Genomic DNA, 23,944 nt, shown 5'->3' on the forward strand with positions numbered 1-23,944 from the left:
TAAAAAAATAAACCCTGTGTTATAAGTACCAGAGATTGAGAACGGTAGGCAGCGACTTAGCTCTACCTACCCATTGCTGACCTCCATGGGCGACGGTAACCACTCACCATTAGGTGGGCTGTAAGATCGTTTGCCTAAAATGGCGAAAAAAATATAGATACATTTAAATAACTAGTCTGGCCATAAATACTATTACGTACATAAAACTTATCTTTTTTTCAACTTTTTAATTATTTTGAATTTGGAACACGTATATTATTTTAAAAACATCTTTGGATTTTGCGCCATTTCACATTTTCTCGTTTTCATTAACAAAATACAATATGGAATGGGGTGTTAAAGAAAATAGGGGTGCAGTGATCGCCTCGCACAAATTGGATATGGAGCCGTCGGTCATATTCCAGACACTTCAAAAGCTTGGTATTGATACCAAGCTTTGTGTGAAGTGTTTAATACGCATTATACGGCATCGTATATCGTACTATCAATAGATACAACAAAACTTCGTCTGTCGAAGACCAGGGCGGCCGCGTACTGTTAGAACTATAAAGGCTGTTAATGCTGGTATATCCAGAATTCGTCGAGACCCCATTAGGGAGCAAAAAATCTTATCGCGAGAAATGAAGATTCCCGCTAGGACTCTCTCGCGTATTATAAAACAAGATCTGAAGCTTGGTGCTTATCGTCGATATACAGGACATGCACTAAATCAATCTTTACAATTAAAGAGAGTGGATCGATCAAAACGCCTTCTGTCGCGATACGCAAGTGAAAGGCACAGAAATATCTTCTTTACCTACCGATGAAAAAAAATTCACGATTGAAGAACACTACATTAAGCTAAATGATAAAGTGTACGCTCACAGTTCTAAAGAAGCTGCTCAAGTGGTCGGAAAGGTACAACGTGGTCATTATCCTGCGTCAGTGATGGTTTGGTGGGGCGTGTCTTATGAAGGAGTCATAAAACTACATTTTTATGTAAAAGGAGTGAAAACTTCAGCCAAAGTGTATCAATATACAGTCTTGGATCATGTTGTGAAACCTTTCAGCAGTACACTTTTTTAAAATATACCGTGGACTTTCCAGCCGGGCTCTGCACCTGGTCACAAGGCACGAACTACCCAAGCCTGGCTTGAAACCAACGTTCCGGACTTTATGAGAGCTGAATTCTGGCCCTCATCTAGCCCAGACATCAACCCTTTAGACTTTAAATTATGGTCATTTTTAGAGGATATGGCCTGCTCTAAACGACATGGCGACATTAAGTCTCTTAAAAAATCTTTGGAACAAGCAGAGGCGAAATATCCCTTGGAAACAGTGCGTGAATCAATAGATTCGTGGCCAAACAGATTAAAGGCCTGTATACAAGCCAAAGGTGGGCATTTCAAATAGAATATTTTTTTATGTTTTGCTGAGACTTTAATAAATATGTAGATATAAATTTTTACAATATTATTACTTCATTAAAAAAAAAATGGACTAGGTATATACATATTTAATAATAAACACCCAGGCAAAGAGCAAAAAACAAAACTGTTCACCACACGAACGTTTGGCCGATGTGGGAATCGAACCCAAAACCCTCGGCGCAAGGCCACTAACAACTGCACCACCGAGTCAGTCACCGAGTAACATATTGTTAAAGCTATGAATTATGAATTTAGACAGAAATATGCAGAATGGTTATATCAACCCGGAGGCTAATTACACGCTCTATCGCCTAAAATAAAATTACAGGCGCAGCCATATTCCAATTAAACTGGGAAGTCTCATGTTTCAAAGTAGACGGTACACACTATGATATAAATAATAATAATAATAATAAATACTCCCGCAACCATTTATCAAGTACGCACACCTAGTGATAATGCATTAAATGAGGTGTTTGTCCAGATAAAGTAACGACGGGATGAAAAATACCAGAGGTAGGTACACTGCGAGCTCTGCCCACAAATCCGTTTGCCGTATGCATAAGTATAAAAAAATATTCAACGGCCCTAAGTAAGGTTATTCATCAGTGCAGCGTATGGATTCTAGAAAAACGTACTTTACTGGTGTTAGGACGTCTTGTGGGTCCGCACGGGTAGGTACCACCACTCTGCCTATTTCTGCCGTGAAGCAGTAATGCGTTTCGGTTTGAAGGGCGGGACAGCCGTTATACTGTTAAGCGTGAGACCTTACAACTCATGTCTTAAGGTGAGTGGCGGTGGTGGTGACCGAGAAACCGTGGAATAGTCAGAGTCACTTACCATTCGACCTGCGATAAAGTACTGTATGACCTTTGAATGTAACCGCGTGATGACAACAGTATACCATGAAGAACACGTTATAGTCTAAAGTGGCGATACAAGACAATTAGTATCAACAGCTGTTAGTAAAAATATTAATATCTATCAAGCAAATCTATTATAGCAATGTATATCTGTGAAGCACGTACAAAAGGTAAGAAATTAACTTATAGACCTTCAAGATTTTAATGTCAGATTTGAAAGACCAGAAAAGTAAAGCGGTTTCGGTAGGCAGCGGCTTGGCTCTGCTCATGGCGTTGCTGAAGTCCATAGACGACGATAAGCTCACCATCAGGTGGGCCGTATGCTCGTCTGCTGATAAGGGCCCTAAAACAAAAAAAAATCATTAAAATTTATTTGAGAGGGAGGAGTAACTTACTGCGTATAATGAAACGTATAACATTAAGTTCCAAAGATTGACGCCTTCGTATGCTTGGCAGCACTGTTCCTAGCAATTCGCGCGCCAACACACTTAAGTTCTGATTGGTTAAAATGAGGTCTGTTTGTGTTTTACAACATTTCCGGTTAAGCGCTTATCCCTATTGGTTGGCTACTCTGCGCGTTTCAAGTCGCGCGGCGCTGCCATCTTGTATCATAAAGATTTCGCTTGGCGCTTTCCTGTCTTGGTTGTTCTCTCGTTGTAGTTGTGATAGTGTGGTACACGTTTCAAAATGGTGAGTTTTTCAAGATTTTGTGAAAACTGTTTCGTTTTGTGCTGTGAAAAATATGTGGATCGATGGATAGTGTTGTGATACTGCTACTCGCGAAGTTTCAGCTCTGTACAAGAAAAAATAATGGGTTTTTTCGTCAATTTTAGGGCGGTGGTAAAGCGGGTAAAGATTCTGGTAAAGCCAAGGCGAAAGCTGTCTCAAGATCAGCTAGAGCAGGACTTCAGGTATGTTAAAATGAAGTCTTAATTAGAATCACGAATTTAGAAAAAAATAAGATACCTGAAATGTTTTAAAAAAATTAACATCAAAATTAAATAAATTAAACGACCCTCCTAGTATGGCGGCGGTCAACATTGTAAAGATAAATCAATAATCACAAGACATAAAATTTTCCAGTTTCCCGTTGGAAGAATTCATAGGCATCTTAAGAATAGGACAACAAGCCACGGGCGCGTAGGAGCTACGGCAGCAGTTTATTCTGCCGCTATTTTGGAATATCTTACAGCAGAGGTATGTATGAACTACGCGTCGCCCAATATGGCGGCAATCGCTTAGCGCATTATTACGTACAATAACGGCCGCATTTTCTCAAAATTCAGATATTTTCTTGTTTCTGTCGGTTAAATATATTTTCTGTTATTCAAAAAATGCTTTATTTATGTACTTAACGGCTAAGTGTTTGAAGCTTGTCTAAATCGAAAATTTGGCGGGAAAATTATTTGATAAAATGATTAGGAACATATTTTTCAAATAGTAATTGCGATTTATTTAATAATTCATATAATAAAACCTTAATGCAAATATTGAATAATAAACATTTTTGACTTTTGAAGCCAGTACAAAAATCGTATTAATTAAATCGCTAAAACAGTCGTATTAAAATAGGTCTCATGAAGACAAAGTAAATTAAATTAAAAGTCTTGTTTATTACTCACGTCTTCATTTATTAAGTAACATTTTATTTTTCTAATTCAATGCTAATTAATTACGTAGGTTTTGGAGTTGGCGGGAAATGCGTCTAAAGATTTAAAAGTGAAGCGTATTACTCCTCGGCACTTACAACTTGCTATTAGAGGAGATGAAGAATTGGACAGCCTCATAAAAGCAACTATCGCTGGCGGAGGCGTCATCCCACACATACACAAATCTCTCATTGGAAAGAAAGGCGGTCCGGGTGCACCCGTTTAATTTTAAGTACGTATTGCTTAAGAGTGTTTTTAACTCCTATTTTGAGTAGGTACCTTCATATTATATTTTACTCTGGCCGGCATTTGTCAAATATCTTAATAATATTATGTTTTATTAAAGCTACCACCACTCTGTTTCATATTTAAATGTTGACTGCGTTTTTCCCTCCTCTGCATTTTACCTACTGACCCATTTTCTAGTAGATTGATCGTAATTTGTCTAATATCTAGGTATATTATGAAGTTCCATTGTGACGATAACCTATACCATTTTTAGGGAACCACTCCCAAAAACTAAGATATTTCTTTTGATAAGAAAATGGTAACTGCCATAATTATAGTTTAAATGTTTGCACTGCATGCTTGTCTACAACTTTTTTTAATTAAATTTAATAATAGATTTTAATTAAATGAGCTGATTCATCAAGTTTGTGATCTCATGTAATGAATTCATCAAATACCTTCACTTTAGATTATGGCTTCATGCCTTACTAACCTACTAAAAACAAGTATTTAGGTTAAACTAGCACACCTCATGTTACTTCAGTTTCCAGAATGACTTCCTTACCAAACCATTTACATTCATCATCATAGTCATTCAATGCTGGGCATAAGGCCTCTCTCTGTTCACCTCTGGCCGGCCATCCTTTGAACGTCATTGGACCACCTAGCCTAGCCATTTACATTACCATAGCTATTTGTGAGAGTAATAACATCAACTTTCGTTATGATCATCTTTACAATGTATTTAATTATTTTTGTCATTCAAATAAACAGACAGGGGCCTTTCAATTAAGAAACTAAATGCAAAAGCTAAATAATGACATTTATTGCAACATTTTATTCAATGGTTAACAGCAATGTTTTATATTGCAAATGTTAAAGAATCGTCCATACCCTCTAAACTATTAGATATACAATAAAACAACAGCAGAAAATTTTACTTGTTTTGTCTATATCTAGATTTTTTTCATGTATTTTAGTAATTATTCATTCCTTCCCCAGGTTATGAGATGACAAAATTATACTGCATTTGATACCGGCCGTCGTAACACACCTGCACAAATCATCTCCCAGATTGGTTAACATAGTTTTCTATTAAAATAATATTAGTGAAGTGGACAGTGGTGTGACTGGAACTGTTGGTCCGGACTAAATATGTAGCTATAAGTAATAGAAATATGTAGAGAATAAGGAGATTTAAAATATGATTGTATTAGAATTAAGGATAATTTCTGTTTGTTCATGGGACATTTAAAGTTTCGAATGTAACTGGTGGGATATGCATAGCAGTGTTGTTGTAGTTCACTGCACGGACCTCTACCTTATCTTAACTGACTGCTATACAATTTGAGCTCTAAGCCGATGTAATAGTTTGCGACATTTTGTAATTTTTTTAAGTGACATTGTTTTAGAAAGTTCATGTTGGATATTGTAATTTGGTATGATTGAACTGTTAAAAGTTGTAAGAAATGTATTTTGATCTTTGAAATATATTGAGAAATTGCTGTCGTTTGTTTATTCTTGATACGAATTTGTTTTATTTCCCTGGTTTGACACTTATGTGGATTTTATAACTTAATATATTGATAAAAAACAAATGCATTACACGTCTTCTTATGCTTGTATAGTTTCACTTAGGCCACTAAGACGTCCGGTGCATTCGTGTTGAGCGATGCACCGGTGTTCAAATCTCAGGCGGATACCAATTTTTCTAATGAAATACGTACTAAACAAATGTTCACGCTTGACTTCCACGGTGAAAGAATGACATCGTGTAATAAAAATTAAACCCGCAAAATTATAATTTGCGTAATCACTGGTGGTAGGACCTCTTGGGTCCGCGCGGGTAGGTACCACCATCCTACCTATTTCTACCGTGAAGCAGTAATACGTTTTGGTTTGAAGGGTGGGGCAGCCGTTGTAACTATACTTGAGACCTTACAACTTATATTTCAAGGTGGGTGGCGCATTTATGTTGTAGATGTTTATGGGCTCCAGTAACCACTTAACACCAGGTGGGCTGTGAGCTCGCCCACCCATATAAGCAAAAAAAAACTGAAAAGGATGCAGTTCAACTCATGATTGCAATCTAATCCACTCGACTAATGGTGTCGATTACCAGAAGCCCCACATAACGTCACGTTGTAAGACGTTTTAGGCGAAGTGTTGGCGCTACAATCCAGACTTAGGGTAGATGAAATCTGTAAAAAATACTCTGCTGTCTAGATGAGTGAACAGAAAGCACGACTTCTAGTCTTTCCAGCTTACCGTTTCATACACATTTCATAACCCTCTTAGGGCCGTGACATGGCGTAAACTCGCGCCTTTTCTGTAATATAATAGTCATAAGGGAACAACTACTATAGGGATGCAATATCTGCTCTGACTATTGGTTTACTACTAAAGACTTTTTGATATCTCAAAAGAAGGAATAAAAATTCCATATATTCTGTAGCATCTTAACTTTAAGTTGGTCTGCGTTAACTTTAGGATCACTACAAAAAGCAGTACCTATATTCTGTTATATTATGAACAATGCTATGAATGGAAATTACGTGAAGCTTATTTGTTATTGAAATCAATCGGGATAAATTTAAGTTAAACGGCATGAGATGAAATTAAATAGTCTCAGCAAAGTAGTTAGAATTTACCGACTTCAGTCGACTTTTTGGAAGAAACCGGAGAGCCTAGTCCAGCTACCATTCCCACCCTTATGCACTTTCACAGATGCTAAAGAGTTAATAAGTCATCGTTAATAAAAATTTAAATCCGAATAAACACTATGATAACAGAAAAAAAACGTTCACACTTCACTCGTAGCGCTCCCGCCAAAAGGTCAAATTCAGCTTAAGATCAGAAAAAAAAATTAAGCTATGGCCTGAGGCTATCCTTGGTTCCAGAGTCATTAACGACCAACAAAGAAGTTTAACAAGTACCTAAATTATTATTGGTTGCCTGCCAGGGCTCTTTCCACAACTCTGTTTTTATTTATATGTTCTCAATTATTCTATGAGGACATGGATAATTTTGTAGAACCATACACGAGCCCTTAAATAATAAGCTATAGGTTTCTTCTCTCCATTTGCCTAAAAAAAACAACTTTCCTCGGTTCCGTTAAAATCCAGTGCTTTTTTGCTACTGAATATCTTGTCATGTTGAAAAGTTAAAGACTATAAAAATTCTAGCAACGCGCAACGCAGACATTAAGTTTGATATTTATTCATTATCTTATTATTTTAGGTCATCTATAGAACCTCTTCGAACCCTCTTCTTATATTTCGTATTAGCTCTAATATAAAAAAAATACTACTTTTCCTTAGATAGTTCTCCCTGATATTATGGTATTTTAATAACCTTACAAACAGATACTTTGTAAAGATATACGAAAAATCCTGATAGATCATTTGACCCAAAAAAGATCCATGTGTGTCGCAGTGATGGATGGATTTCTGGCCCTACATCTCGAGGTAAAAAATAAATAGCTTAAATCGCTAATTACTGTGACTAAACGAAATTTTTTTTCCTACCTATTTTAGTGACCTCGAGTGGTCATGCTAGATTCACAGAAGGAAGTATATGGCTTATCTACTATTTGAAAATTTCCCACTTAATTGTGTTTTAAGTTTTAAGCTCGACGCTGGCACTAATAGTAATGCAACAAGTTGCCATACCCAAAAAATACGATTATCTATGAAATCTATGGTAACCACCATTTTGTTAATTTTGATTGCGTCTGTTTTGTCGGCAGGCGGCTATCGTGTCGATTATAGTTTGCAGGAAGTGGTTTCCGCTCGCGTACATAAGATCACAAAAAGGTCTTTGATTTTATTTAAGCATAAGTGATACTGAAGTTAACGAATCAATAAAACGTTGCTATTTCATAATTACTTGTGATGAGTTCTCGACACCGTGATAGGAGCAGATCTCGTTCGAGAGACCGTGATCGTCATAAAGATCGTGATCGCGAGAAGAACAGAGACCGGGATAGGGACCGCGACCGCGACAAGGACCGGGATAGAGATCACGGTCGTGATAGAGACCGCGATAGGGACCGTGATCGTGATAGGGACAGGGACAGGGATAGGGATAGAGATCGCGATAGAGACAGGGACCGGGATAGGGATCGTGATCGAGACCGCGACAGGGACCGCCGTCGTTCCAAAAGGTAAATATGTCACATTGTCAAAAAAAAGTTCACCAGATATGAATTTATCGTGGTAAAAGCGAGCGAGCGAAAGACCCCAACATCACAATTTACAATCACACCACTCATCACCGGATCATCATTCATCCACACTATTTAGAACCACTGTGTTTGTCCACAGGGTGTACATATATTTTTACCACATACCATCTGACTGTAAACTGAACTCCCCTCGCCCTTGCTTAGTGACAACTATGACAAGTCTCTCTTCACATCTGGTGTCTGAAATCAAAACAACCATTCAATTATTTTGGAAGGAAATCATTGACCAATTATTCCATCTAATTTATAATTCTATTTAATTCTTATAACTAAAATATCATTTTGTGGGCAGCGGCTTGGCACTGCCCCTGGAATTGCTGAAGTCCATGGGCAACGATAACCACACACCATGAGGTGGGCCGTATGCTCATCTGCCTACAAGGGCAATAAAAATCCTAACTTCAAGATATCTGAAATTATTATAAAGCTTAGGTAATTTAATTGAAGGATATAGAGAATTAAGTAAAAGGAAAGTAGATAACACAGAGCATCAAAATGATTCAAGTGTTACTACTATTGATGGATTAGAGTTCATAAGTATAGATAGTGAAGACAAGAATATATTGAATGATATAGGAGACAAAAACAAAGTGATTGATACTGAGTCCAGAAAATGAAAATAGGATTCTGCTAAAAATTCTTATCTGTTTTCTATCTTAGTACTAGCGTCAATTAAAAATTATTTCTATTAATCCAGTTTGTTAAAAGGCTTATTTCACTGTTAACACTAACTAATAATAATAATAAAAAACACTTAACAGCATGTGTATGTATTTACAAAAGCTAACTTAGTCATTTATGAGTTCAAGCCAATGATGGAAACGAGGCAACTTGCATAAAAACAACAATTTTAATATAGTTACAAATCTACACACTACTACTACACAATCCCAAGCAAGTGAAACTTATGTCAGCCCCATAAATCATGTAATTGTCTATTTATGCTTTTCTCGAAAATATTATCAAGACAGTTGATTGAATCAAAATTTAAATTTTGTGTTTACTTTTGGTCTGTTTAGGTATTGTATTTATCAATGACTAGCTGTACCCGTCTGCTTCGCTGGGCATTTAAATTAACATTATTATTTCTCACCCCCACAAAGATGCTCATCATTAGCGCCCCCGCAACTGGTGTAGGGAGTCTAACACTCATATAAATATAAACCTATCCATTAAGTACATGTATTTTCTACATGGATACCAAGTTTCAAGGCAATCGGATGCACGGTTCAGTAGTTATAATGGAACATCCGCAAAAACCACTGTAGATTTATATATTAGTATAGATTTATCATTTATACTTGATTAAATTTGTTTCAATCTGTATTCAGGGATAAAGATCGAGAAAGGAGCAGAAGTAGAGACAGACATAAGGACAAACGCCGCAGCAAGAGCCGCTCTCGAAGCCGCAGTCGAGGCAGGAAGTCTAAAGATAGGTTTGTTTGCTTGATTTACTCTCGGGTTGGTGGGTTGAACAAATGAACATTTTAACAGATACACATATCGACGTTTGAAAGGCAAACATGCTGAACTTTACAGTAGACTAATTTAAAGTACAAACACCTGGAAAAAAATTCTTTTAACGAATCTAGCTGTAGTAGAATTTAGCTAGAGGATTGAAATTATTTTAATAGACCTAGAAATATATTTTTTGTGCGCATTGAATATGGTTATTGCCTATCATTTATGTACAAAGCAGTTATTGTCGCTTAGTCACGTTTGCCTTTCAAGCGTCGATATGTACTTTGGCAGCTGTTGATATGTACATGAGATATATTTGACAGTAATCATCGAAGTAGACATAAAATTATATGATATACACATTGCATATGGATTTCTGTATAAACTTAACATTTAAACTAATTTGATTTCATTAGGTTAAATTTATATTCAGTATATTTAAGCTTGGACACTTCTTTCATTGCTTGCGAAGGCAGATGAGCATCCAGCCCACCCAAAGCCAGAGGTACAGCCTAGCTCCTTACAGTTAAAAAAATAATTAGATTGTCATAATAAGATTAAAGTGGAAATTGGCATAAATGTTAATCATATATGTAATATAGATTGTTCTATAGAAGAAGTCAATATTGTTATAGATTTTACAAATTAGTCAAATTCACAAGTGTTGGCTAAAATCTGTGGATGCTGTGAAGTAAAATGATATTACATATTTTATCAAAAAAGGTTCACAATTCAGGTGATACTGATCATTCTGTCTGTCTGATTCTGATTAGTATAAGCTGAATTGTGAATCTGTTTTGATAAACCTGTGACCATACTGTTAGTGTTCAGTCTCAGACTGCTCTTTTAAATACTCAATTAAAATTAATGAAACTGTTTCTTATCACCAAAACACAAAGAATTACACTGACCATTAAACTTAACATCAGTTCATCTGTAACAGAACTTTAGGTAATAATTTTTTTTATTTAAACTATATACATATGTATATTTCATAATAAAGATGTTTTGTTTTCATTCGCTTACAGAGATGGCACCATCGCATTACTGGACCAAATGGTCGGTACAACAACCAAGGCTACAGCTCGGCCAGTGATAAATAATGTCACTGCATTGAACCCTGCCGCTCAGGCTGCCATCATGGCTGCGGCTGCTGTTGCACAGGTACTACAACACAATGTTACCATACCATACCATAATGTTATTTTTATTTCGGGAGGAAATCCTAATGGACTACCTCCGCATGGGGAAAGGCAAAGGGGCGTGCCGGACTCCTACCGGCTATAACCACCCCGGTGTCTTTCTACACGTGTGCGCGGGGGCCGCGGGAATCGAAATTCTTCCGCAGAATGTTACCATACCTAGAGAAGACTGCTGGCCAATGAGAAAACCGTGTTGATGACCAGACAGTAGAATCTACATAACACCTTAAGGCATCGAAAAGTTCTAAGATTTTCATGAGACATAAACACGTTTAAAATACTGATACGGCTTTATTTCGCGACTGTTATTTACTTTCCGACATTTTTAACTTTTACTTTCCGAGTATTCAAGTATTCAAAGATTCCGTTACAAACATACCTAGTCAGGTCATAAATTCTGTCACATGTTTAATGTAAAATAATTGAAACAAGTTTATTCATTATGTAATCATTCATATACCAAAATGAACTTAACAAAACATAGATTCTTATGACACTAAAGTTTATTCAAAATGACCTCCGTGATTTTGAATACAGGCCTTCAATCTGCGCGGCCAGTCGTCTATCGCAGCACGAACGAGGTCCATGTCAATATCGGCGGCTGCCTTAATCAAAGATGTCTTGAGTGACTCCAAATTGGAATGAGGCTTTGAGCACGCCTTTTCCTCCAAGTGTTGCCATATCTTGTAATCTAACGGATTCAAATCTGGACTGGAGGAGGGCCAGTCTTCGTGCCGGATGAAGTCGATTTCACGCGCCGCCAGCCAGTCTTGTGTGCTCTTCGCTCTATGAGCTGGCGCCGAATCTTGTTGGAATACCCAGTGCCTGTTATTGAACATGGTATGAGAAACAGGTTCCACAAGGTTCGTCAGGACTGTATTTTGATACACAACTGCATTCGTTTTTACACCTTTCTCACAAAAATGTACCTCTGTTAAGCTCCAATAAGAAACTCCCAACCATACCATGAGCGAGGATGGAAAATGACCTCGTTGGACACGCGGAATACGGTTGCTCGCTTCTTCACTACTGTGTGCGTACACCTTATAATTTTGTTTGTTGTAGCTCTCTTCTACGGTAAAAATTTTTTCATCCGAAAAAAGAATTTCCCGATATTTTTTTCCCGCGTACCGCTTCAACAAAGCGCGGCATCTCTTTAGTCTCAGGTCCATTAGACGAGCATTCAAACGATGTCCTGTTTTTCTTCGATATGCCCGAAGCCCTAAGTCTTCATTTAACACCCTTTTCACCGTGGTTCTGCTTAACCCCATCTGAAGGGCCAACAGTTTCTGCTTACGTTTGGGATTTCTTTGAATTCGCGCCTTCACAGCTTTTATCACTGCTGGAGTCCTAACAGACCGAGGGCGACCACTTCTTGACCTGTCATCTACACTAGAGTCTTCATTGTATCGTTTGATGGTACGATAAACGAATCTTTTGGTTATATTCAAATTTTTCAGTATGTTAAAAATTTTAATTGGCGCGTAACCGCAACGATGTAACGCAATAACTGCAACACGGTCTTCTTTAAGCGTCCACTCCATATTTAAAAATGAGTAAAATTCTAAAAGTATACATTTTCATTTTCATGAACAATTCGAAATTCGAATTCAATAAACTTTTTTGTGGCCAGCATTCTAAAAGAAAAGTTTTTACTGTGTGACAATACTTATGACCTGACTAGGTACATACGTCTGAAGCTAATAAAAGCGTATTAAAAAGAGGTAACATTACTTCTCGATTTAGGCTCGGTTTATGATGGGCGATTTATTTATTTATAAGTACATATTGCAAATGTTTATTTTTATTATCATATATACATATTTCTTTGATTAATGTAAATAAAAACTATAAACGAATACTGTTATGCTGTTGGTTCTAATCGAAGCGAATTGTTATATTGAAGTCTACTTTAAATGTCCTAATAATAAAATTCAGTTATAATTTGTATTTCATAAACTAATCCGTATGAGTAATTTTATCGTTTGGTATTTTTTTTATTGCTTAGATGGGTGGACGAGCTCACAGCCCACCTGGTGTTAAGTGGTTACCGGAGTCCACAGACATCTAGAACGTAAATGGCCTCACTTTGAACAGTACAACGGCTGCCCCGCCCTTCAAACCGAAACGCATTACTGCTTCACGGCAAAAATAGGCAGGGCGGTGGTACCTATCCGTGCAGACTCACAAGAGGTCCTACCACCAGTATATTATATATTCTGTTGCAACTGTTTTAATACTTGCGAATGATTTCCTTAAATCCATTATTGTTTTGTGTTACGTCCAACGGGTCAGAACAAGGAAATGATTCTAAGTATATTGTCGCCAGCGCCGCGCGGGAGCCGGCGTGCAGCCCGCCGCCGCCGCCGCCGCCGCGCTGTCCGCCGCCGCCGCCGTGCCGCCCCCCACCTCCGTGCAGCAGAAGCTGGAGCTGTTGCAGGCCAAGCATCGGGACCGCGACCACCACCCCGATGACGACAAGGACGACGGACTGGGTATTGTACATTCCGATGACACGCAGTGGGTTCTCCACCCGCGACGTATAGACCTATTCGCAATAGGTCAATAGACCTTTTCGCGGATGATACGGCTATCTACTACTCGAGTAGAAATGCTCCATTCTCGCCATACAAATCTTTGAAAAGCCCATACCGTGGGCTTCGAAGGCTAAGTATCTAGGCGTCGCTCTGGACAAAGGATGACATTCGGGCCCCGCATTAAGTCAGTACGCGACCGAGCCGCGCTCTTCCTCGGTCGACTCTAGTTGTGATCTGCAAGCGAAGTAAATTGTCCCTTCGTAACAAGGTGACACTCCAACAAAAGCTGTTTACGTTCTGTCATAACCTATGGAAGTGTAGTGCTCGCTCATGACGATACAAGCCTAGGACCGATATGTAAGTATCTTAAGGAAGCGTCAGAACGCTACTTCGACAAAGCGGCGCGACACTAAAACTCTCTTATCGTGGTTGCCGTTAATTACTTATCCGACCGCGATGTGGCAACGCAGAGCCGCCGTCGCCCGGAACATGTCTTGTCGGATCCCCCGGATTCACTCTCGGTGCTTTTAGGTCCTTCAAGCACCGGTCACCGTCCTAGAACTAACCAATAGACATAGCCCACTGAGTTTCTCGCCGGATCTTCTTAATGGGTCGCGATTTCGAGCCGGTGGTAGATTCTGCGAAGCACTGCTCTCGCTAGGGCTAGTGTTACCAAATTCTCTCAGGTTGAGTCTGTCTGGGCGTAGCTCCGAACTAGAATAGCCCCTAAGCTACCAGCGAATAGTTAGGGATACATAAGGAATCTCACGACATAATGTCCGGTTGGCTGGCAGGCCCGCCCGGCGAGACGGCGGCGGAGCGTCGCGCTCGGCGGCGGCGCACGCGCTGGACGGGCTCCGAGCACGACAAGACGTTCATCCCCGGCCTGCCCACCGTGCTGCCCTCCACCCTCACCAAGGACCAGGAGGAACAGTACCTGCGTGAGTACCCGCCCCGCCCCCCGCACCCGCACCACGACTGTACAACAACTAAAGCTTTACGTCAAACTCATATAATCTCTTAATAATGTTGCATTTTCCTGACATTGGAAAATTTTACACGAGATTCGTCTGTTTAATTTTGTTTGTTTCGTTTAAAAATCTACACCTTTCGTAGTCCAACCGTCATTAATTTTAATATCACAAAAGATCCAATTTAGTTGTTATACAATCACTATTCATATTGTTCTGTTTTATAATTTTATTAGCAATTGGTATTCAATTGTTTTCAATGTAATGCCGTCGTATTGACTTTATTGGTTAATTTGTTTGTTCAATTCTTTGATTGTAATTATTTTTAATATAATATGTTCAATATTAATCGATATGGAGAATTGAACAATCAAGCTCAGAATTGTTTAGTTGTGTAAATTATTATTCAAATATTAATCAGTCAAAATAATATTGGCCTCTCTAATGTTACTCGCCACGGGCATGCCAAACTAAACAACATTTGGAAATTTATTTATTCTTAAATTTTATGTTGTGATTAGAGATGCCAATCGTGTACTTAACTAAGTTTCTGATTGTGACCTGATGTTTCTATAATGGATAAATTATGAAGCTACACTAGTATGCTATTAGTTAATCACATATACAATTTAATACAAATTATCATTAACTAAAATTTACTACTGAAATTTGAGCATATCGAATTTAATTTTTTCAATTATTATAAAGTATCTATAACAAAAATAAAAAGTAATTGCAAAGAATCCCATAAAAATGTGTATTGAAAAATGCTTAGTAAAGATGATTGGTCAGTATTAACAAGAGATTTAATCGTTGACAAAGATGAGGAAGGTCAGCGCTGCGAGGTAGGTAGCTAGTGCGGAGAGGGATGCTATCTAATGTGTTGTGTTGTCGCGGGTCTAATCCGTTCCTTGCAGTGCAGCTGCAGATCGAGGAGGTCAGCCGCAAGCTCAGATCTGGCGACCTCGGCATTCCGGCCAACGTCGAAGAGAGGTACTCCTAAAGAATAAGTATTCCATCAACTAATCACTTTTGTTTATTACGAGTATAATAACGGTCCAGGCGAAATGAGCAGGCGTGTAAAGTATTCGTTGATATTTCCAGAGTTGTTTATTTCATGACAAAATTAATATATATTTTTTTGTATAATAACAAAATTTAGGTACATACTGATTCTGTTTGGTGAAAACTTTGAGCTAAAAATGTAATGCTTAGTAAAGATAAAAATTGGAGCCATTATATATTTTATTGCAATATTACAGTCTTTTAGAACTACTTTAAAGCCATTTTTAAAACTATTTTAACAAATCTTACCAGATTTATAGTGTTAGTCAAGTCCCAGTGTTTAAAATTTTTACTCTATAAATTATTGTGTATCCATGATACAAACAAGTTAAACAGAATGTGATGATAAAAATGTATTGGAGGCCATAATTTGTAAACGGTTTATCGTGAAAATTTACATTCCAATTAATATTCTGTTTACAGGAGAGAGAACCTTTGAAAAGTGCTACACATAATTCATTAAAATACTTTTTTAATGTAAATGCCCTTTCAGCAATTTACTTTTTATATAAAATATACTAAACTATACTTTGGCTTTACTATATTTACATACTTATTTTGGCCAAGACTAAAAAAAAAAAAAATAAAAAAAAAAATTAGTGAAATTGAGAACTTTAATTTCTTTATCAAAATAATAAAACAGAAAAGATATAATCAAGCTACTAATGCGAAATTTTTCTTAATTTTGCAGGTAATACGCATTCCTACAGACACGGTTCTAATAAACAATAATAACGATAAAATATACAATAACCGTAATAATCTTTTTCAGCACACACAATAATCTAATTATTTTCAGGGCTGAAAATGTGCTAATTAATATTTATTTTCTAATTAAAATTTCAGGTCAAAATAATTATTTTTATTTCTCAGGGCTTTAGGGCGAAGCTTAGGTCTTAGATAGGTTTAGCGCGATGTTGCCAGGGTTAAGGGTTGATAATATTGGTGTTGCTACACTACACCGGCTGTAGCAACACTGCACTGAGTTGGTGTATTTTTATAAACTATTATTTATAAAATTACAATAACTTAGTTTCCATAGAATTCCTCACCGAATTACTTCATGCAAGCCGTACTAATACTCAAGTCATTTGGGAATATATTTATAAAAAAACTGAAAAAACGTGTAAAGACCTCAGGGCCAGAGAGCCAGACGCTGGAAATGCATAAAGACTTCGTTTTCAAAATTCATCACTTTTAATCAATTACCAAATGTTCATTCGATTTAATTGAAAGTGACAATACAACTGCTGTCGTGCTAGACTACACGCTCTAAAAATTACGCGAAGCATGCTCACAGCTTTCAGTGGTAATGACAAGACAATGGACCCGCCGAGAGTGGGGTCCTCATTTGCGCATGACCAGTATTAGTACTTCTTGCATGAGGTTTTAGAACGAAGTGATCCAAGTTTTCTCACGTACATCAGATCACCATCGCCGGAGCCCATATACTCGACGGACGGCAAGAGGCTGAACACCCGCGAGTACAGGACCAGGAGGAAGCTTGAGGAAGAGAGACACAGGCTGGTGCAGAGGATGCAGCAGGTCAACCCTGAGTTCAAACCTCCGCCCGACTACAAGTAAGGTCCCCGAGAGGGTCGCTCATGCCGTCCGACCTCTTGAACTAACGAAATAGGACTATATTACACCATATCATTTTGTGTCAGTTTTTGTTTAGAATAGTGGTAGGCTAACTAAAACTAAAATAATTAAAAACTTTAAAAGATGCAAATAAAAAAATAATATCTTATAAATACATATTATTTATTATAGTTTTAAAACATTAAAGCTCTTTTCATATAAAAAAACACATAGCTGTTGTCGGCGTTGCGTCCGATACAAATTGAGTTCTTATGAATTGTAATAATAAGTATCGCTTTATTTTGACAGGCCGCCGATAATAAGGGTGCACGACAAAGTGATGATACCCCAGGAGGAGCACCCCGATATCAACTTCGTCGGACTCCTCATCGGGCCGCGAGGGAACACTCTTAAAGGTAACTTCATTATACAGAACTTGTTGTTGTTCGTAGACAGACATTTTCTAACGTATATTTTTATAGCCTTGTATATCAAAAATGCTTAGTCGACTTTAACGAGGCAATATAATAAGTAATACTCCTTGTCTGAATTAAGTATTTCTCGACACGTCACATACACATATCAGCGCGGCAGGAGCTGTGGACAACGCTTTTTATAATATTCGATAATTAAAATTACAGCGATGGAAAAGGAAACCGGAGCCAAGATAATAATCCGTGGGAAGGGCTCGGTGAAGGAGGGCAAGGTCGGGCGCAAGGACGGACAGCCGCTGCCCGGGGAGGACGAGCCGCTGCACGCCTACATCACCGCCACCAACGCGGACTGCGTCAAGAAGGCCGTCGAGAAGGTTACTAACCCTCCCGGTTTTTATTGCTGACTGTATAAATAGGGTAGCGAATATGAATCGATTTTTTGTATTGTATAAAAATCGCAATTTAATGAAGTCGAGCAATGTAAATCGAATTAATCTGAGTCGATCTTTCAATGATCGTATTATTTTATGAAATAAATAAAGCATATCTATAAATCGGAATTTAAGCTTTAAAAAAAAAGGGTTTGACAGTCAATAAAACGGTAGGCAGCGGCTTGGCTTTGCCTCTGGCATTACTGACGTCCATGAGCGACGGTAACCACTCACCATCAGGTGGGCCGTATGCTCGTCTGCCTATACGGCAATGAAAAAAAGTCCCAGAGCGCACAATCCGTTATGACTTTGTTTAATGAACTTAACTGGACAACAATTGTGGACATCAACTGGGCAACATGCCTTTGTTCTGTGTATAGCCTAGCCCTCTCTTTCAATTTCTCTCTCTCAATTTCTGTGCCGCTGGCAGGGCACGTAGTATCAACGATTACAGTACAACTAAACCGGTACTTTGACAGATCAAAGAAGTGATCCGCCAAGGCGTGGAGGTGCCGGAAGGTCAGAACGACCTCCGCCGGATGCAGCTCCGCGAGCTGGCGCAGCTCAACGGCACGCTGCGGGAGCACGACGCCGCGCGCTGCGCCAACTGCTCCGCCACCGACCACAAGACCTGGCTCTGCCCCGACAAGCCCAACGTCACCTCCGCCATCGTCTGCTCCTCCTGCGGCGGCGCCGGGCACATCGCCAGGGACTGCCGCGCCCGCAGACCCGGGCACCACCAACCCGATAAGGTACTATTACATCCAAAAGTACAGATGTAGATCGTAAATAAAGTTGTCGAATTAAATTGTAAATTTATGACATGTTAAATATTTTTTGGGTGCTCTCAATCTGTACACAGTGCATTCGGATATTATGAAGTATAATTTTAAAAATACTTGAACTACCCGATAATGATGCATTTGTTTCTCAAAAACACTTAACTGTCGTTTTGGGAGAAACTAAATAACTAGGTGCTCGGGACAATGGAAGATTTCTTTCTACAATGACAATTAACTGAACAGCTAGACTATAGAAGTATCACGTTACGGCGACAGTGGCCTTATTTACTAAGAATAGTATAAACATCGTGCATCCGTTGCAGGCTCAACTGCTCACTGAGCGGAAATAATTTGTGGCTCAAAACAATATATTCGGGTGAATGTTGCTTCCAGGCCAAGATAGACGAGGAGTATATGTCACTAATGGCGGAGCTGGGCGAGTCCGGGCCGCCCGCCCCCTCGCCCCGCGGCTTCGCGCCCGCACCCCGCGCGCCCCCGCGCCCGCCGCCCCCCATGTACGCGCACGCCGCCCCGCCCCGCGCCATCCTGCCGCCGCCCCCGCCGCCCGCGCCCTGGATGGGTAACTAGCGCACCGCCACCCATGGACGACTGATGGATGGATGGTGACGATGCGAATGGAAAGATGAATGAACGAGTTTTCTTTTATGTAAATTCTACTAAACATTTACATTTAAAATTAACAGAATTATTAACATTTTGGACTTCAATTCGCCTTTTAATATTAACCCTGTGAACTTGAACTTTGTGTTGTCTAGTGAAAATAATCACTAATTAAAAAGTCACCATGTTGCTTTTGCTTTTTGAAAAAATACATGTCTTTACTTTAACTATTACTTATTTCAAGTAAAATTACAGGAATATCAGAGATGTATAAAAAAAAAAATAGATAGCATATAGATTTTAAATCAAGTGATGGTCTTAAATAACACAAGGATTAATTAAAAGTAATTATATTAAAAACAAGAAAACAACCAATCGTGTAGGACCTAATCAGGGGCCCCAATCGTAGCAAGTGCTATAAACATTGTCCTATCTCCACAGGAGTCGGGATGCAGCCGCCGCCGCCCGGCGCGGGCCCGCCGCCCTTCCACATGGTGAGTGAACATAATTAATTTAAAAAAACAAAGATTCCACAAATTATTACAGATATATTTTTTCTTAGAAACTTAATCTGACAATTACACAGGCAGTTTTAAACACTACCATCACCAATGGCAGTAACATCCCTTTCATATCGGACACTAATGGCCATTTTCACCGACATTTAGGGATCCCTTAACTGCATTTAAGGAGCCCCTAATTAAAAATTCGTTTTCACCAACCTTTAGGTATCTCCTAAGTTCTTAAAAGGCTCCCTAAACCGATTTTTCGTTCCTTAACTGTCTCCTAACACTAGAAGACAGTTTTATGTCTGCTGTCATCTATTTCAATACATAACATTCAAAAGGTTTGAAAACCATTTTTACAATGGACAATGATTTAACTCTATTTTTAGAAAGTTTGGAAGCAGTTGAGTCTTTACAGTTAGATTCTAGTCATTCTGTACTTAAAAGGCCACGCTTGTATCGTCAGAGAACTGAAGATTTCGGAAAATACGATGACAAAGACTTTGCCTTTAGGTATAGGCTATCCAAAGAAACTGTGCTATTTTTATTAGAATAAAATCTTTTTTTACCTTATATATGAAAAGTAAGGTTTTTGGAGTGAACGAGTGTTTGAGTAAATTTTAATTATAGCTCTATGGGTATCAAATAAAAACTAATAAATAGCCAATTCCAAATTAATGTTCATTATAGCTCTTTATAGTGACATAACTTTTTAATTTAAACTGAAAGTTGAATTATTGACATTCAGGACTAAAGTGCGTTATTCAATTTCATATTTATATAACAGATTGGGTTTTTTTTAATAAATTATATACCAGAGACGTATAATTATGATTTATTGTCATTAATATTTATTATTCTTTTATTTGATGGATATTTTAAAGGTAATCGCGGATCACATATTTTTATCGATAAAACGTCGATATTTCAAGCACTCCAATCAAAACATTAAAACGTCACCTAACTAAGAAACTCCTTAAAACTTAGCACAAAGCATGGTGAAAATGAATTTAGGTAGGTGGTTGATTTAGGTAATCTCCTGTCTAAAGTGTTTCCTACGTAGAACCACTTTGGGAACTTGTCGGTGAAAACGGGCATAAGTCAATCTATCAAGAAAGGAATCTTAATTAAAAATTTTTAAAAAAAAACTTAAAAACCTTAAAAAAATATTCTTCTTTCCTTTTGCGGGCCTACTGGAAGAGATTTCATCATGAAATAAGTAGTGCCCCTGTGCTCTGTATCCTTATTGTCGTGTTTTTTTCTAACAGCTGTGTGTACAAAATATATTAAATAAATAAATAAATAAAATTAAATGAACATTCATTTTTTTTTATGGAATGTTATTTAATGACGTTTTAAATTAATTCGTAAATAATCATAAGAATTATGAGGGATGTCCATGCTTGGCCCCTGTAAGTACTACTGTAATAAGACGTCATGCAATATTTTCATTGAATACTCTGCTCTGATTCATCATGTCTGTGTGTGTTCCAGAGCGACAAGATGCCGGGGCCGCCCGGACCCCCCGGGCCCATGCCGCCCCCTCCACCAGGTACGTGCATTCCATTAATACTCATTGATGCTAATGCTCATAACTCAGCTCATAAACTTAATGAAGCTTTTATCGTTTTAATTAGAAATGATAGTTTTTTTTATTGTATGTACATCGAGCTCACAGCCCACCTGGTGTTAAGTAGTTACTGGAGGCCATAGACATCCAGCGTAAATGCCGCTACCAAGGGCGGATCTAGCTTTGGCGCCAGGAGGGGGTCACAGTCGTGGGCATGTTAAGAACTTATAATTTAATTTTGATAACAATAGATAATAAATAAATCATGATGTTCTTCAATTAGTCCAAGTTAGTTCAAATCCTGGAACTAGCTCAGGGGGGGGGGGGTCATGACCCCCATGATCCCCCCCTGGATCCGCCGTTGGCCGCTACCCACCTTGAGATATGAGTTTTAGGGTCTCAGTATCGTTACAACGGCTGCCCCGCCCTTCAAACCGAAATGCGTTACTGCTTCACGGCAGAAATAGGCGGGGCGGTGGTACCTACCCGTGCGGACTCACAAGAGGTCCTATTACAGTATAGTTGGTGTATTGTAATTTTATTATTTACAGGTATGATGGGTCCCGGACCGTGGCGCGGGTTCGGTCCCAGCCCGCCGTGGGGGGGCCCGCCGCCCCCGCCCGCCTTCCTCGCCCCGCCGCCGCCCCCTCCGCCCGTCTCCTCCTCGTAGACCTGGCGCCACACAACATCAACGTGTCTGCGGCCGCCAGCGCCACGGCGATCGTTCTGATTGTCTATGCATACTCTGCGATAGATATATTATTGTTCCAATTACTCACAAAATTAAATGAAAGTGCATATTTCGACAATTCAATTCAACACAAGAAGTATCACTCAATTGTACTATATTTAATATTTTATCTTTCAAATGAACTGTTAAAAATACGTAGAAATGAATTTTGTAAAAAATTACCTTTTAAAGCAGTGATGAGGTAACGGAAAGCAATAAAATGATTACTAATGTGAAATGTATGTTTATTATTATTTTAAATAGAAAAAGTAAGATTTTAATATTTATTCGAGATGTAGTTTCACTTTAAATTTATAGAAAACACTAGCAGTTTCCTGCAACTTCACTCGCGTAGTCATGGAAGTGTCAATTATTTTTCCTAAACATAATGAATCAGTTTCCTGCAGGAATAAGATGTATTTTTGGATTGTAGCCTGTGGTACTTACTCTTCTTACCAGTTCTTTCTGCAGTGTTAGCACTATCACTACAAAAATATCATGTGAACTCGTTTCAACATGTAACACACTGGCAAAACCATCTGGCAACTGGCAAAAAGGTTAACAGCTTAAGTAGGTAGTAAAAAAAAGTAAAACACAAATACATTTATAATATTAGTGAGGATAATCTACTTCCCATCACTGATGCGATAAATGAAGGCGACGTCAACGGGGGTCGGAGAGTTCAGTCCACATAAAGTAGTAGTAGAGAGGCGAGCTCACGTGTCGTCTAGTGTGGAGTTGACAATGGAGCAAGTGGACATGACCATCGGTATACCGCCACCTTGACATACGAGGTCGAAATCTCCGCTCAATTCGGTTTACAAATCTCCGTGTGGAATCAAACGCGTGTATTGCAATCGGTCCCGAAGTCGAAGAGGTCTCCAGGATAAACTTCCAACTGAACACTGCAGTGTATTTTCGAGTATAAAAGGACGAATGGCGTCGACGTTGGGTTTGACCCGCGGAGGTCCGAGCCACGGGAGGCCTCGACAAGGAATATACGTGCATTAAACTATACTTACGGCTAGGCAATAAAATGGAGAACACATTTAGTATGTAAAAGTATAAGTAGGGAATGTATAAGATGAATGCACAATGTAGTGATAGTTACAAAATTCTCACAGAATTCTACGTATTCTCACACCGGTAATAATAACGCCATCTGCCATCAAATAGCAGAAACGAATATCAAAGGAACTAATAATATCGAGAACGCTCTAGAAGTGTATCGCCATCTATTATCAAATAGCGGAAACATACAGATACCGGGAATTTTCTCGATAATTGTAGAGTTATCGTATCGACTGTAAAAGCGTTGCGGAGATGGCATGAAGGCAGTTAGTAATCGGTACTACTCGAAGCGAAACAGCAAACGCATCACCTGAAACGAAGCGGAAAAAGTGAATTGCTAATTATAGTGTTTCTTATGTGTTAAACAGAGTTTTAATTTGTACTTAGGTGCAAGTTTTCTCGTCGAGCCCGTGCTTGCGCCGAAGGGCTCGACGAGTAAATTAACCCATAGACACAGTCCACTGAGTTTTTCAGATCTTCTCAGTGGGTCGTATTTCCGATCCGGTAGTAGATTCAGCGAAGCACTACTCTTGCTGGGGCCAGTGTTAGCAACGTCCTCAACGTAGAGCCCCGTGAGCTCACCTACT

The 23,944-nt window shown here is 38.7% G+C and overlaps 2 protein-coding genes across 3 annotated transcripts; both read left to right on the forward strand.

Moving 5' to 3' along the window:
* Positions 1-2,823: 2,823 nt before the first annotated feature.
* On the forward strand, positions 2,824-5,676 carry His2Av (Histone H2A variant). The gene is made up of 5 exons (XM_028179395.2): positions 2,824-2,962; positions 3,106-3,183; positions 3,356-3,469; positions 3,953-4,153; positions 5,152-5,676. Exons 1-4 carry the CDS (start codon positions 2,960-2,962, stop codon positions 4,145-4,147), a joined length of 390 nt encoding a protein of 129 aa, XP_028035196.1. The 5' UTR covers positions 2,824-2,959; the 3' UTR covers positions 4,148-4,153; positions 5,152-5,676.
* Positions 5,677-7,835: 2,159 nt separating this feature from the next.
* Positions 7,836-22,374, forward strand: SF1 (splicing factor 1). Of its 2 annotated transcripts, XM_089728245.1 has the most exons (15): positions 7,890-8,314; positions 9,727-9,831; positions 10,329-10,361; positions 10,885-11,020; positions 13,388-13,553; positions 14,390-14,536; positions 15,484-15,559; positions 17,059-17,211; positions 17,522-17,628; positions 17,854-18,020; positions 18,557-18,829; positions 19,253-19,439; positions 19,922-19,974; positions 21,481-21,538; positions 22,108-22,374. In XM_089728245.1, exons 1-15 carry the CDS (start codon positions 8,043-8,045, stop codon positions 22,224-22,226), a joined length of 2,052 nt encoding a protein of 683 aa, XP_089584371.1. In that variant the 5' UTR covers positions 7,890-8,042; the 3' UTR covers positions 22,227-22,374. The 2 variants fall into 2 exon arrangements, with proteins under 2 accessions (XP_089584373.1, XP_089584371.1); XM_089728247.1 differs by lacking the exon at positions 10,329-10,361 and having other exon boundaries at positions 7,836-8,314.
* Positions 22,375-23,944: the final 1,570 nt, after the last annotated feature.

The sequence above is a fragment of the Bombyx mandarina genome, chromosome 06 (assembly GCF_030267445.1).
Source record: "Bombyx mandarina strain Sakado chromosome 06, ASM3026744v2".
Taxonomy (NCBI): domain Eukaryota; kingdom Metazoa; phylum Arthropoda; class Insecta; order Lepidoptera; family Bombycidae; genus Bombyx; species Bombyx mandarina.